General features: G+C 40.7%; 1 protein-coding gene across 1 annotated transcript; it reads left to right on the top strand.

Annotated features, from left to right (window-relative positions):
• Positions 1 to 2,435: 2,435 nt before the first annotated feature.
• LOC116071194 (beta-defensin 40-like) lies at positions 2,436 to 5,881 on the top strand. The gene is made up of 2 exons (XM_031342630.1): positions 2,436 to 2,636; positions 5,668 to 5,881. Exons 1-2 carry the CDS (start codon positions 2,576 to 2,578, stop codon positions 5,826 to 5,828), a joined length of 222 nt encoding a protein of 73 aa, XP_031198490.1. The 5' UTR covers positions 2,436 to 2,575; the 3' UTR covers positions 5,829 to 5,881.
• The last annotated feature ends 11,053 nt before the right edge of the window (positions 5,882 to 16,934 follow it).

The raw sequence follows: 16,934 nt of genomic DNA, 5'->3' as shown, positions 1-16,934 counted from the left end.
AAAAAAAAAAAAAAAAAAAAGAGCTACATGACTGAAACTGCCAAGTTCCGAAGCTTGCTGGGGCCCCCATTGATCTATTACATCTCCACGAGCTTTCTGTTTTCACTGACTTCTTCACTGCCTTAAGTTTTGCTGTCCTGGAACTTGCTCTGTAGACTGACCTTGAACTCACAGATCTGCGTGCCTCTGTTTCTTCAGTGCTGGGATTAAAGGCTCCTCACCTGAACTCAAACTTTTCTTTAATTTTTTTCACAAGATCTTTATAAGCATGGCCACTATGCTTCAAGATCTCGATCACAATTGAGTCCTTCATTTCTGGGTTGCAATTCATTCCAGATATAGTCAAGTTGACAACCAAGACATTTATCCAAGGTATGTATACATTGCAATACATACCTTGTCAATTTCACAGGAAATTATGTTTCCAGATAAAAATAATAATGAGGTCATGATAATGCCTAACATGATATAACTATACCTCTTAAAGCTACAACAACATAAATAAGCTTAGCTGGGAGGGATCTTGCCCCAAGGTAACACTATCAATTCTTCTTACTATCCTTGCATGTAGGACTTCTCCCCCCCAACCCCTCTTAGCAAGCAAGCAAGCAAGCAAGGTCACAAGCAAGGCAAGTAAGTCCATATTCAGCTTTCAAGTGGCACTGAAGGTACAAACCCAGGTCCTTGTGCAACAATTATTCTCCCCAACAGAGCCTTTCCCTGGTCCCTTCTGTGTTTCTTGACTGTGGATTCAATGTGATTGCATGCTTCTTCCTCCACACCATCTATGCCATCACAGACTGTGTCTCTTAAACTATAAGCCAAAATACTCCCATCAGTCCCTAAGTTGTCATAGCTACAAGAAGAAAAACACAGCATGTCAGCAAAATACTCATCATATAAGTGTAAGATCAGGACATTTTTCCAACCAACAAAACTGTAATTATTTTTCCCACAAACACCTCTCTATGAAACGACTGATGAATATCCTATCACCATGCTAACATGCTATTTCAAAAGGAAAGTGTGCTGTGATGAACACGGTTACTTGATATTGGGTGGTATGAATCTCTCACTACAACTTAGCATCATTATCTGCATTCCATCTTTATTAAAACGTTTCATAGTTTTAAATAGACATCAAAGAAGCAAAGAACCAGGATCATTTTACAACTCTGAATATAATCACCAACATAAAACATTATCAGATTGTTATGAGGCCAGTCTGTAAGAAGTTCATCCTACAATGGAAGAAAAGAGGAGCCGGCTAAGACAAACCACACCACAGGATCAGCCTCGGCCTTACTGAGAGATGCAGGTACTACTGCACTTCCTCTTGTGAGAGACAGAGGACACAGACAGGCTATGAAACACTCTTGCCCACAGATGACACTGAAGCTGGTTGACTTTCCAGAGCTTACTGCTAATCTACAGATAGCAGGAGTGAAAGAGAGCAGCATATGATTCCTAAGACAATCAGTCCAAGAGAGAGTGGGAGACAGTCTTAAGAAAAACCACCTAGTTTCTCATGCAACCTAAAGTTAAGAGAAAGGTGAAGTATTTTACACTACAAGACAGAAAATAGCCAAAACCAGAGCGTGCCACTTTGGATCCACAGTGAGAAGGTGTCTGGCTCTGTAGTCACTGAGGACATTTACATCCTCCGTGATTTATATCCTCAGTATATCAGAGACCAACAGCATTACAATCTTAGTCACTTTTATATATGGGTGACATTGGACATTATCAACATCTGGCCACCCCAGCTGGTAAAAAGTACCCTATAAAGGAATCAAAAATAAATATTTTAATATTTAAATTTTGTTATTTTCATTTTTCCAGTTACTTAAATGTCTGTGATAACTGTCTTGTGCTCTCTCTCTACATAGACAGCTCTGTATTAGTGAAACCATAGGGGCAAGGGCTGAAAGAAAGGCAGGCAGGAGCCAGGCTCTTGGTTTCCACCCTTCTTTTAGTTGACTCTGATCAGAGTTTAGAATGTTACATTTGTAGCAAATTCTTGATAGACATGGACACTTTTCATGGTCAATTTCCCTCTAAAAGTTTGTGATATATCCGCCAGATTTTTAAGTGATGCCAATTAAATCATAATAATGTGAAAGTGTGGGGAAAACACTTCCTTCTGCCTCTTATGCATGCCCTGCACTGTAAAACAACCAGGGTACAAACTATGAGTGAAACCATCTGATGTGTAATTATGATAAATTTAAAAAGTCTTAGTGGTAAACATAGTTTAAAGAAGTTGTGTGTTTCCGATGGAGCATTTGTCATCCTTTTCAGAAAAGAGGTAATTAGCATTTCCAGGATGAAAGCAAAATCTAGGTCCAGGCAACAGAGACCAAATGTTCTCGGGATTCGAGATGCCTCTGATAAGCACTGTAGAGCTTAGCTATTGGACAGTCACTCTAGACTGCCATCCCTCCTTAAAGCTCAACTTTGAGTTTCCTTACTCCTGCCTCTCTATTACTGCGGATGCACTCTGTGCTCTGAGTTTATCTTTAGCCAACCTTTCCAGCACTGGCCCTGACTGTAATCAGTTCTGTGAGCAGCAACCATGAAGATCACCTGCTTTCTGCTGCTGATCCTCTATCTATCCTGCTTCCAGATCAACCCAGGTGAGTGCCAAGACCTGCTGAACCCCTGGCCAGAGATGGGTACACCAGGTTATAGAATAGGTGAAAAGTAAGTTTGGGATCTGAGGAGTGACCAACAGAACATAATTCCAAGGCTCAAAAGCCTGTAGCCAACTGGCATCCAGGGCTTCAGCCTGTGTCCTAGGGATCAGGCAATGAGCCTGGCCAGAATGAAGAGCTAGTAGTAGAGATTTCCAAGATTTTTCAACCTAATTTTCATGGTCATCTAGAAAATACTCTTTGTAGAAAACATTCTTTCTTACTCCCAGGAAGGCATAGCTCACCAAGAGGCCAGATTTCTATCTGGATATGGGCACCCACTCCTTAACAACCATTTACAGGACCATTAAACACATAACCACAATACACTTGGCTAATGAGGAATATGAACTTGATGTTTTAGATTAGGTAACTTGATGACAGATGATGCATGTCTTGAAAGGCCACATGTAGGAAACATAGACCTTGAATGAAGTACAAGGGCTCTCATTTTAACTTATACCTCACAATGTCCTTATGAATAAAAGGGAATCACAATCACTATTTCTTGGGTAAATAGTTTACCCCAATCCTATTACTAGTAATCGGAAGTCAAGAGCACAGTCCACGAGATCAGGAATCAAGTTAACCATCATCGTCACTGTATAAGAAGGTCTTGAACTCAAAATGTAACTGAATTACTTTTGACAAAGCCCATAGTCACTTCTTTCTTGTGGTAAACACAATTTGGTAAATTAAAGCCAGAAATTGATTCTCATGGAGCGACAGGATGCAGTGGTCAGCTAGGGGTGTAGTTGGATAGGGTGAGAATCAAAATGGGGCTGAGAGAATCCTTCCTGGTCCACGTTCTGTCTTTGTGAACTTTCTGCTCAGTGAAGAGCAATGGACTTCACACTTGTCATCTGTTAGATCAGAGAGACATTGAATGAACTGAGTTCTGAGTCTCTCCTTGGTTTAAAATGGTCCTACTCTGTTTAACCTTCCTCTGCTTAGCAATTGCCTTCATTTATTTATTTTTTCATATGATGTAATATTCAGAAAAAAAAAGAGGAGAAAATGTATTTATCTCCAAGCTCAGTACACAGTAGACTGTGGCAGAGAAACCAGGGCACAGGGAAATATGAGCTTAAAGTAGCTGGTCACATGGCATCCACATGATACTGTTGTCTACTTGACACAATCTTAGAACATCACAGAAAAAAATATCAATTAGAGGTTGTCCAGATTATTTATACGTGATTGTCTTTGTTGAATTAACTGAGGTAAGAAGGCATGTCCATTTCCAGGGTTTAGGGCTTGGACTGTAAAAGACTGCAGAAAGCAAGCTAAGCACTGGCATGCAAGTTCTCTCTCTCTCCCCCTCTCTCTCTCTCTTCCTCTCTCTCCCTCTCTCTCTCTCTCTCTCTCTCTCTCTCTCTCCCTCTCTCTCTCTCCCTCTCTCTCTCTCTTCCTCTCTCTCCCTCTCCCTCTCCCTCTCCCTCTCTCTCTCTGTCTCTCTTCCTCCCTCCCTCGCTCCCTCCCTCCATACCCCTTTCCCTCTCTCTCTGCTTTTGATTGTGGTTGTGACAACTAACTTCAAATTCCTGCCACCTTGATGTCCTTGTAATGACAAACTATAACTTGTAATTATGAACTAAGTCCTTTCTCTCATAAGTTGTTTTTATCAGAATATTTCATCATTGCAACTGGAAAGAAAACTACAATAAGCCACAGTCCAAAATTAGAGCACAATGAATGAGTACAAGCTTTCTCAGTTTGTCCATTTTATATATTCCCCTGTCTGGGGAATGGTCCTGTCCCCACTTAAAATGGGTCATCCCACAATAATTAACACAATCAAGATAGTTTCCCACTAGCAAAAAAGAGGCCCATCTCTCAAGTGACTCTAGATTCTGTCAAGTTATCTTGACAAATACAACCCTAAATATAGGAATATTTAGATTAATGATGTCATTAAGAAAAACAAACAAGGGGCTGGAGAGAGAGAGCTCAGCAGTTAAGAGCACTGACTGGTCTTCCAAAGGTCCTGAGTTCAAATCCCAGCAACCACATGGTGGCTCATAATCATCCATAATGAGATCTGATGCCCTCTTCTGTAGTGTCTGAAGACAGCTACAGTGTACTTACTTACAATAAAAATATAACAAAATAAAAGTAAAACAAACAAAGCAATGTGGATCTCTATCAAAGAGCTTTCAAAACTTGATTTTTACTGCATGTTCTAGTGCCCTACAATCAGCTGCAAGTATTTCACTAGGGAACATAGAATACACTAAATATGCTCTTAGAATCTTCTCAACAGAGACAGCACCACAGAAGGAAACAAAATCTGGAGGGTCTGACTGGGGATGATCATTGTAGAGGCCAGTGTCAGACTTAGGGCATTGCTCTTTTAACAATCATACACAAGAGAAGTCAGAACTTATAAAATGTTGAGAAAGGCTACGAGAAGGAACTCAGGAAGATGGGTGTAGTGTGAGCAAGTGAGTGGTTGAGGCTGTGAAGCTTCTCTGAGAAAGCGTTGGGGTTGGGGAAAACAAAGTGTTGCTCCATTTCTTTCCACCACCATAGCACCACTGTCCCACTGAAGAGTTTGTGGAGATGAGAATGCTCTGCGAACAGAGATGGTGGTCCATCCTTTACTCCCAGCATCTAAGTGGATAAGGAAAGGGCATTTCTATGATTCAGAGCCAGCCTGACCTAAATAACGAATTCTAAGCCAGTGAGGCCTATAGAGTGAAACCCTGTCTCAAAATTAATAGAAAAGAAAGTATCCTCCATTTGCTCCTTCTAGTGTAATAACCACAGATCTGAGTGGCTACTGAGCTGTGAAATTCTCCCTGGTAAGTTAGTTCAAGACAGCTCAGATTTTATTGGACATTCAGAGTATTGGTTGTGAAATTTTTTCTTTAAATAATAAAATTTGTGTAGTAGTCTTGGGCCTTCATCAGGCGTGCTAAACATCACTGCAGCTGTAGCAAGACTCTGAGGTTTTACTGTTCTTCTCTTGCAGTTGATGTCCTTGACACAAAAAAATGTCTCCAAGAAAACAACAACTGTCTCATTCACAAATGCCCGTGGTTTCTACTTCAGGTTAGCACCTGTTATAAAGGAAAAGGCAGCTGCTGCCAAAAACGTCGCTGGTTTGCCAGAAGTCACGTGAACAATGTGTAACCAATGCTTTAATAAAGGAAAACACCCTGACGTGTAGCTGCTTCATACTAAAATCAGTCTTCTATAAATCTGTATTGTGTTAAGAAAATGTGAGTATTTTAGGGCACCTTCATTGAAGAACAGGCCAGATACCCCTGTCTGCTTAAAAATATATATATATGGTCAAGAATTAAGGAAATGTGATTCCATTTCATTTTTCAAGAAATGTACTATTGAATACCATCTTACTCCAAGTAGGAAGTTAACTCAGTGACAAAAATAGGGATCCGGGGTGTGGAGCCACTTATACCTAAATTATTTTATGCAGTCAGGGTTTATTCAGCTCAAACCATCACAACCACCCTGCCACCTTCTTCATGTTTGTAGCTTCCATGTAACCACACGGTACCTGCCATACTCGGATCCATCCACCATCATTGCATTTGGGTTTCTGAATCCACTGGCCACACTCCCATCCCAAGTTGGGACCAACAGAAAGACACTCTTCAGAGATACTGATAGCTTTATACCTTTAATCTACTAACTTGTTTCTCGCATGAATATGAAAAGGCTTTATACATAGGAGGCTCCCCGTGTCAGTGAGCAGAGAGAAAGAGTAATTCTGTGTGCTAACATGAAAGGGAAAAGACATACTGCTACCTTTTAAATAGTGAATACTCTGAACTAAAACTATATTATTAAATTGTACCTGATCCAAATTTGTAGGTGAGGGTTTCAACACCCTACAGCCTTAATATTCATTTCCACACATTATATCCAAATTAGTTTCTATAAATCAAAAAGTGAAAAGAGTGTTCAGAAAGACAGTGCACTTCTTTATGAGTAACTCAGTATGGTTCATCTTGATGCACCAGTTCGAAGTCGAGGCTTTAGGTATGCTGAAGTACAGAGGATCTGAGAAGGTCCTAAGAAAATGCAGACAAGGAAGGCCTTTACGTAAAAGTGACCATTATCATTTACTTAGCCAAAGAAAGGTAGATTTCCTCAAAAGTGGTTAGAGAGTGATTCTACAGGTCTATGTTTTGTTTTCAAAAACATGGGCATACAAATAGGCCTTTTGCAAATAGACTTCTTGAAGTCTTTGTAAATCCACCCAAGGTCCTCGTAATTTAGATATAGAATAACTCCACCTACCTCAAGTCTAGTATTATTATCTAATTGTTTTCTAATTAATATCTTCATTGTGATCATAGACATATTATGATCCAACAAATCAATCTAGATTTTAACTCAACCACTCAAAGGATGAAATCTTAGGTTTCATTTTCAGCTTCTTGTCTCATATTCAACACATAATGGATTGAAGACTTCAATGTGAAAACTCAGACTGTAATACAAGAAAGAAATATGCTACAAAATCTCTGGAACATTTCTCAGAAAGACAGTTCTATTGCTATGACCCAAGGAAAATGTGCATTTATAGCCAAAATAAGCATATGAGGATATTAAACTAATATCTCTCTCACAAGAAAAAGGACAACAAAGTAAGAAGAATACCAGGAACTAGTCAAAATGTAAGTAATTCATATATCTAAAAAGGGTGAAGCATCCTAATTAAAGTAGGAAATAAAGCAATACAGAGAAACACAGAAAGGAACCTAATTAAAACAATGCCAAAAACCTGAACATATTTATTCACTGAAATATGGAAATAACAGTTGTCAATGAAACAATGCTCAGCATCACTAATCACTAGAGAAATAAAATTTCCAATAGGATGCTACCCCACTCGTACTGATAAAAACATCACCTTCCAGTTTCTGTCTGTGCCACAGCATTCCATACCCAAACACCACTATGAGAGAGCTGGTCTCCCAGGAGTACTGAAAACAGTTTTCAGGAGGGACTAGCCCAGTCAGAGACAGCAAGACCAACTAACCCCAGAGATAACCAGATATCGAGAGGCAAGAGCAAGAATATAAGCAACAAAAACCAAGGCTCCTTGGCATCATCAGAACCCAGTTCTCTCATGAGAGCAAGCACTGGATACCCTAACACACCAGAAAAGCAAGACTCTGATTTAAAATCACATCTCATGATGATGATAAAGGACTTTAAGAAAGACATGTATAACTCTTTTAAAGAAATACAGGAGAACACAGGTAAACATCTGGTAGCCCTTAAAGAGGAAACATAAAAGTTCCTTAAAGAATTACAGGAAACACAATCAAAGAGGTGAAGGAATTGAACAAAACCATCCAGGATCTAAAACTGGAAATAAAAACAACAAAAAAATCACAAAAGGAGACAACCCTGAAGATAGAAAACCTAGGAAAGAGATCAGGAGTCATAGATGAAAGCATCACAAACAGAATACAAGAGATAGAAGAGAGAATCTCAGGGGCAGAAGATACCATGGAAAACATTGACACAACAGTCAAAGAAAATACAAAATGCAAAAAGCTCCTAACCCAAAACATCCAGGAAATCCAGGACACAATGAGAAGACCAAACCTAAGGATAATAGGTATAGAAGAGAGCGAAGATTCCCAACTTAAAGAGCCAGTAAATATCTTCAGCAAAATTATAGAAGAAACCTCCCCTAAGCTAAAGAAAGAGATGCCCATGAACATACAAGAAGCCTATAGAACTCCAAATAGACTGGACCAGAAAAGTAATTCCTTTCATCACATAATGTCAAAACACCAAATGCACAATACAAAGAAAGAATATTCAAAGCAGTAAGGGAAAAAGGTCAAGTAACATATAATGGCAGGCCTATCAGAATTACACCATAGAGGCTTACAGAGACTGAACCAGGAAGCCTGCATAGGACAGACCTAGGTCCTCTGCACATATTTTACAGTAGTGCAGCTTGTCCTTATGTGGGACTACGGAGTAAGGGCTGTCTTTGACTCTGTTCCTTGCCTTTAGGACTTTTTCCTCCTACTGGGCTGCCTCATCTAGCCTCAATAGGACAGGATGCACCTAGTCTTACTGTAACTTCATATGGCAGGGCTGGTTGATATCCATGGGAGGCCTCCTCTTTTCTGAAGAGAAAGGGAGGAGTGGAGGTGGGGAAGAAGGACTGGGGGGAGAGAGAGGATATAAAATTAATCAATTAATCAGTAAATTAAAAATACGTCGTGTCCAGTTATCTGGGATTCACTCACAATCTTCCGAGCTCCTCCAAGAGCTTGAGTCACTTCTCACCCAGCTCTGCCCTCTGCAGCACATACAGCTTGTCTTCTAGGCTCCACTGCTCTTGATGGTCTTCTCATAGTACTGGCATGTCCACATTTCTGGGGTCTTCTGCTGCAACTGGGCTGTACTTTCACCATTAGCCTTTCATAGGCTTTCTTCCTGGTGTCAAGCCTCAACTTCTTTGAATGACACCTTCAGTCCTGGCCCTTCAACTGCCACTGAGGCTGACCCTTTGCCAATGAATTCATCTGGCATCTCACATTGCCAAAACTCTGCTGTTCTCCGTGACTCCTTCATGCCTTCAAAACCAGTACCACTTGCATGACTTTTATACTACCAAATTCTGCTGCCAGCACAAGGTTCAACCTCCAAAACTTCTGGATTACAGTTTATGTGCATCCCTGAGGAAACATTCCCTAGAAAATTTTAGCTCAATGATGCTAGTCCCTTCACAATCACTGCTAATTTCTCAGCTCCAGCTTAACCAGCATCAATTGTCCCAAAGATGCCAAGGATTTACTTCAGTGTTGCTGGTCTCCTGTTAATTATGGCTGACTCTTCAGCCCCAGCTGACCAGAACAACAGAATCTCTATTTGAAATAGCAAACAACCTGATAGAGATTTTAAACTTCTGAAACTTCACAAGCCAGGTCTCCATCCTCTGCACTGTTCTCAACATTCTTATCTTCCAAGCTCCACAGAACATCCACTGAGCTCTTAATTCTCAATTGCTTTTTTAGTCCAAAGTTCCAAAGTCTTTCCACAGTTTTACCAAAAGCATGGTCAGATCTGTCACAGCAATACCCTTCTCCATTGGTACCAACTTCTATCTTAGGGTTTCTATGGATGTAACAAAACACCATCACCAAAAACAAATTGAGGAGGGAACATTTATTTGGCTTATACTTCCATATAATAGTTCATTGTTGGAGGAAGCCAGGACAGGAACTCACACAGGGCTGGAACCTGGAAGCAGGGGCTGATGCAGAGGCCATGGAGGGATGCTGCTTACTGGCTTGCTTCCTCATGGCTTGCTCAGCCTGCTTTCTCATAGAACCTAGGATTCAGGGATGGCACCACCCACAATGGTCTGGGTCTTCTCCTGTCAATGACTAATTAAGAAAATACTTTACAGTTGGATTTTGTGGATCTGAGATAAAGTTCCCTCTATTCAGACAACTCTAGTTTGTGTGTCAAACATAATATTAACCAGCACAACTCCTAATGATATTCTGCTATATTCTTAGATCAGTGCTTTGTTCAACAATCATCAGAGGATCTTCCTCCTACAGCAGATGGGAACAAATAAAGGAATCTACAACCAGGCGTTAAGTAGACATGGAGAAACTTTGAAACAGCCCTAAATGGGATGTTTCCATCAAATCTCTCCCCTCAGACTTGAGGGAACCCTTTTGAAGAGGGAGCAAAAAAAAGTATAAGACCCAGAGGGAATGGAAGAAGACACCAAGAAAACCAGGTCCTCTAAATTACCATAATCAAAGCTCATATGAACCCACAGAGACTGAAATAGCATGTACAAGGTTGCGCAGAGATCTGTACTAGGTCCTCTGTGCTTTTATTATGGCTTCCAGTTTAGTGTTCCTAAGGGATTCCTGAGCATGCAAATGAGTGGGTCTCTGACTCTAGTACCTTCTCTCTGACTCTTTTCCTCTCCAAGGTTGCTTTGCCTTGTCCAACTTTGATGTGATAGTTTTTGTTTCATCTTATTATATTTTTTAAATGAATGAATGAATGAATGAATGACTATCTAGCAATGAGGGTAAAAGTTAACAATTGAGCCGTCACTCATCCCTGCTGAAAGAGGTAAAATCAGTTTTTTCCAATGGAATGGCACTGCATATACCGACTGCTCCAGGGCAGGTCTCATGTTCAAGTGCAGTTGACCAACAAACAAAGGATTCCACAATTTTGTGTGTGTGTGTGTGTGTTTTTTTTTTTTAATTTGGTTACAGATTGAGATTTTTTGTTTCGTTTTTCATTTTGAATGTTGTGTTTTGTTTTCTAGGTTTGGGGAGTTTGTTGTATTGGGCTTGGGGATTTTTTGTTTGTTTTGAGAAAGAACTTAAAGTTCTATGGATAGGGGAAAGAGAAGATCTGGAAGGACTTGGGGGAGGGCTTTGCCTTTAATCCCAACATTTGGGAGGCAGAGACAGGTAGATCTCTAAGTTCAAGAGTATCCTGGTCTACAAAGCAATTTCCAGGACATCCAGGGCTACACAAAGAAACCCTGTCTTGAAGAAAAAAGAAAAGGAAGAAACAACAACAAAAACCTAATCAAGGAAGTGAAGGTCCTCTACAATGAAAACTTTAAACATCTTAAGAAAGAGATAGATATTAGAAAAAAAGAAAGACATCCCACACTCACAAATAAGTCAAATTAATGTTATGAAATGCATTGATAAAATACTCAAGAATTTCTGTGACTGAAGAAATAACAGAAAAGACAGGAAACAGGGAAATAAATTACCAAAGGATACAGAGGACATTTTCTCTGAGACAAAAAAAGTCATATAATTTCTAAATTGAAAGAATCTACAAAATTCAAAGTAGGTGTATAAAAAAGGATGCACCTGCATCCTCACACACACACACACACACAGACACACACACACACATTCACACACACATATACATGCATACACACATACACTATGCTCTCCAATAGTGACCTGGTCTTCCAGATGCCTAAAATATGCTTCAGCATCCCTTTATTTATGCAGCTTTCACTGGCCTCTGACCTCTCATGTATCTCTGCCAGAAGATGTTCCTTTCCACCCCAGTCAAGATTGGTGTTTTCTTCCCTGACCCTTGGTCCCTCAGTTTTGGCTCCTTCCCCATCTAGAGATATCTGATGTCAGAGGCCATGCTTATGCCATCAGTGATAAGGAAATGGGGTCTTTATCTCTCACCAGTATGGTATCTTATGATGAAACAGATGCATCTGGATCTATGTTAGCACTCTTAGCACCCATCTCTGGAATGGCCTGCCTAACCAACTGCTCTGCCTATTCATTAAGGGTGGCCATAGCTACTCACAAAGTGGAAGGTTCAGGGAAGGACCCTGCTTCCTCATATACTCTGCTGAGGAATGCAAACTGGAATGGAAGTTCTCTTATGAGAAATGAACCCAAAAATTGCCACAGGATGGTTGGAGCTCTATAGCATAACCATAAGAACCAAGCATCTACTAGACTGAGAGCAGGGAATTCCAATCTTCCAAGTCCCTTTCTGGGAAAGTTTCCTTTCACTTCGTGATGTGAAAGATCATCCCTAGCAGCTGCTTTCTATGAATGAGGACTTATTTCTTCTCTTGTTTCAGCTACATAACAGCTGTTAATGTCACCCCAGTTTTAAAGGAAAAACTACTAGGTTGTAGAAATGTCTTTAGTCATGAAATTGGGAAGAGAAAAGATGGTATAATCTAGTTCTTATGCTAAATGCCTCCCTGAAGGATGGGGATACAAACAGTACAAGAGAAAGCAACAGACCTGAGATTGTATCTTTTTATCCCCATGATGAGACCTCACTCCACCTGTCTTCACATTTTTGAAGGGAATTGTGTCTCCAGAGAGTTTAGCAAGCTTCCCTGCTAAACTTTCCATAGATGTCCCTAAAACTAGCCAGTAGCATCCCCTTAAATCCAACATGAACTAAGGTCCAGAGCCTCAGGACTCCTCTGGGAATGTCACTTTGGAGCTCCTTCTATTGGTCCCTGCATGACTCCATAGAATCACCTACCCAGTCCTTTTCTAAGTCTTGGCTGCTCAGCTGCTGCTCCAGAAAGTGTGTTGACAGAATCCAGTTTGTGCTTCTCGCTGAACTCCAAACCATGGAAGACCTCCTCATATACATCAGAGAAAAATGAATGTGTTAAAAACAACAATGAAAGAGTTAATGACCTAGAGAATAATAAACTTTCCAGTTTGGTTTGGTTCACCAGACTTAAGTTGTATGTTTGAGGAATTTTCTACTGTAGAGCTCCAGGAAAGACACAAACAACCTCTCAAGGTACTGAATGAACATCAAAGTTCTTTCTTTCCCAGACCCTCCTGTGGTCTAACTTGTGACTGAGACTCCTCTCCTCAACTACCAGGGCATGTATTGAGTTTAGGCAGACCATGAAGCCAAATGACAGGGTTTTTTGTTTTGTTGTTGTTGTTGTTGTTGTTGTTGTTGTTGTTATTGCTGCTGCTGCTGCTGCTTAAAGGATAGAACCTGTGGGATAGATCAGCAGGTAATAATAGCTCTTGCTGTGCAAAGCCAGACAGACTGTCTTTGATCCATGGAATCCACAGTGGAAGGAGAAAACTCGGGTCCCAAAGTGGTTTATGATCTTACACATGCCATGATACATGCACACCTACAATCATACACATCTTACCCACATAGTAAGAAAGAAAGAAAGAAAAAAAGAAAGAGAGAGAGAGAGAGAGAGAGAGAGAGAGAGAGAGAGAAGAGAGAAGAGGGCTGGTGAGATGGCTCAGTGGGGAAGAACACTGACTGCTCTTCCAAAGATCCTGAGTTCAGATCTCAGCAATCACATGGTGGCTCACAACCACCCATAATGAGATCAGACGCCCTCTTCTGATGTGTCCGAAGACAGCTACAGTGAATTATGCTGGAGCAAGCAGGGCCGGGGCAAGCAAGCCAGCAGAGGTCCTGAGTTCAGTTCCCAGCAGCCACACAAATGATAGCTCATGGCCATCTGTACAGCTACAGTGTACTCATGTACTCATACACATAAAATAAATAAAATAACTCTTTTAAAAAAAAAAAGAAAAAGGTGCCGGGTGGTGGTGGCGCACGCCTTTGATCCCAGAACTTGGGAGGCAGAGGCAGGCGGATTTCTGAGTTCAAGGCCAGCCTGGTCTACCGAGTGAGTTCCAAGACAGCCAGAGCTACGCAGAGAAACCCTGTCTTGAAAAGAAAAAAAAAAGAAAAAAAAAGAAAAAGAAAGAAAGAGGAAAGGAAGGAAAGAAAGAGGAGAGGAAGGAAGGAAAGAAAGAAAGGAGAGAAAGAAAGAAAGAAAGAAAGAGAAAGAGAGAAAGAGAAGAGAAGAGGAAGAAGGAGGACTCTGTCTCCATTGCTCAATCTTTGCTCTTGCATGTTTGCCTCACTTTTGTTTCAGTGAATCTGTCTCTCTACAGTTCTTGGTATTAATCTTATTTTAGTCCATGTGTTTATTTCCATCCAAGTCTCTTCAACTCTTTAAAAATTTCCCCATCCTTTTCTTTGTGTTCTCATTCTCTCTCTCTCTCTCTCTCTCTCTCTCTCTCTCTCTCTCTCTCTCTCTCTCTCTCTCTCTCTCTCTCTCTCTCTCTCTCTCTCTCTCTCTCTCTCCTTCTCTCTCTTCTCCTCTCTCCCTTCCTTCCTCTCTACTGGTATAATGAATGTATCAAAAGATCTGAGAGGTACATGCCTTGGTACAGAGTGAAATTCAGCTGGTGGTGGTAGCAGCATTTGCTGTTGTGTCTGTTCTGGTTTCTCATGCAATGGGAACTTCATGAAAAACCAGACTCCTCACTGAACCAGTTCTATGGCACAAGTTGAACCTTGTTCCTGGCAACTAGCTCAAGTGGTTTTTGTGACCTCGTCATGACTCTGGCAGCTGTTAATGCCTTTTACACACTCTCTCCTATTTGTTTCCCATAACCAGGAATTACTGCTTGATACTGATAACCTAAAATGCTATTTACATAATTATAGTCATTTTTAACAGTGGGGATCATATTGTGAGCTTCATTGCCAGAAAGCTTTCAGTACCGCCTAACCTTGAGAACAAAGTAAGCCAGGCATGAGACACCAACTCAGGGTACCCAAAATGACACAAAATCTATCCATATTCAAATAAAGACAATGCCCACACGACTGTAAACAACTCATGACAACTGACAGGAATTTTGATCACTGGAGATATACACTGGATTACAATATCACCAAAGATTTGCTAATCTTTAGTGTCATGCAATCCTGATGCCTATAAATATGGCCAGTTAGGCCTTGGGGTGGCACTGGCTACTCATCAGTCTAGAACTCCCGCCTCCTCTGAACTCTGGCCCATGTGGAAAGTCTGCAGCTCTACTTACTGATTCTGATGTTCTGCTGTTCCAAGGTATGCCTCTACAGAAGCTGAAACATGTGTCAAGGCTGGAAATATAGGGGCTGAGGGTAGCTGATGCTAACTAGCCCTAGGCATGAGGGAACAAAATAACAAGACAGCATCCTGGGGGTAAGTGGTCTAACCTAGCATTCTTCAAAGGTCTTCAGTATCTACCTCTGTGTGCCTGCCTCTGTCTGTCTCAATGAATCTATCTCTATGTATTTCTGAACATATCCTGTCTATTCAGTCTGTGTTTCTATAGCTATATATGTCTAGGAAAGACAGAGATAGAGATGCTGGGTTAGACTCAGTTCTCTGCATCTTTCAGCACCTCATCTCTGTTCTGAATGTGAAAGACATTTTCGATGTAGGAATGATTCTCTTCAGCCTACAGGAAGGCTCTTCACACTAAAAAGCCAGCTTTCTAACCAAGGCAAACTACTCACAGTGACTTGATTATCACAAGGTTAGGGGATAGTAGCTCAGAAGGCAGTCTGCTGCAGGCAAGGTGCCACTAGTCCTAATCATCCAATCAATTCATCCATAACCTAGGAAGTAACATTACATCTGTATCACCTGTCACTACTGTATGTTTTATCCACTTTCTAGAAATAGCAAATTGAGAAGTAGAAGTAGAAGTAGAAGTAGAAGTAGAAGTAGAAGTAGAAGTAGAAGTAGAAGTAGAGAGGCTCTGAAGGCCTCAAAGGCTCCTAGGCTACTGATGTCTGAAATCTTCCAGGTTGACCTCAAGGAAGGGCACTTAGAAATAAAAGTGTTGTCCACTGGGACTCATGTGCTGGTCAGAACTTTACTGTAGGAATGAGCATTCTCACTGTTTTCTGAACTGAACATAAAGATTTCTACTGAGTCTCAAGCCATGCAATCAATTTTAATTTCTCAACACTCGGAGTTTCCAGCTTATATTCTACTAAAGTATAGATGATACATAAAAATATACATGAGGTATACATGTACAACATGAATTTTGGTGTATGTAAGCTCTGGTGTGGTTGAAAATCCAAACAAGTCTGACAGCTTGTATACTTAAGGTTGTTCTCAATGCCTGCATTCCTTCCTCCACCCTCTCCTCCCCTCTCCCTCCCCCTCCCTTTGTAGGGTCAGGTACTGAGATAGCCCTGCTAATTGTTGTCTATGAAAACGAAATGAGGTCCATGTGACAAAGCCACTCAACTGATAATTTACAAATTGAGTGGGCTTGTGGCTGCTGATGAGCTGACTGAAAAACCACTTAAGTAACAACAACCTTGATCAGGCATTGCCTTTGGATGGAAAAGGAGCCAGGAAAGCAGAGGCCTCTGCTCCAAGAAGCACACACACATACACACACACACACACACACACACACACACACAAAAGATACTAACTGATAATCTTGCTACAGCCCAAAGGGTTAATGTGCATGAAGAAATGGAATTGGAATTTCCTTGATAAATATAGTGCTTAAATATGTCAATTCTTTCTCTGTCTTTCTCTATATCAATCATTGATATATATTATCTTAGAGTTTTATTGCTGTGAGGAGACACCATAACCATGACAACTCTTTTTTTTTTTAAGATTTATTTATTTTATTTATATGAGTACACTGTAGCTGTCTTCAGACACACCAGAAGAGCACATTGGATCCCATTACAGATGGTTGTGAGGCACCATGAGGCTGCTGGGAATTGAACTCAGAACCTCTGGAAGAACAATCAGTGCTCTTAACTGCTGAGCCATCTCTCCAGCCCCTATGGCAATTTTTTTTTTTTTTTTTTGCATGACCCTGGCCAGTTCTGAGGCTAAAATCTAAAATGGATTTATTTTTTTCCAGTCTGCTT

The sequence above is a fragment of the Mastomys coucha genome, unplaced genomic scaffold (genome assembly GCF_008632895.1).
Source record: "Mastomys coucha isolate ucsf_1 unplaced genomic scaffold, UCSF_Mcou_1 pScaffold22, whole genome shotgun sequence".
In the NCBI taxonomy this organism is placed as follows: domain Eukaryota; kingdom Metazoa; phylum Chordata; class Mammalia; order Rodentia; family Muridae; genus Mastomys; species Mastomys coucha.
This window is presented reverse-complemented; position numbering and strand designations above follow the sequence as displayed.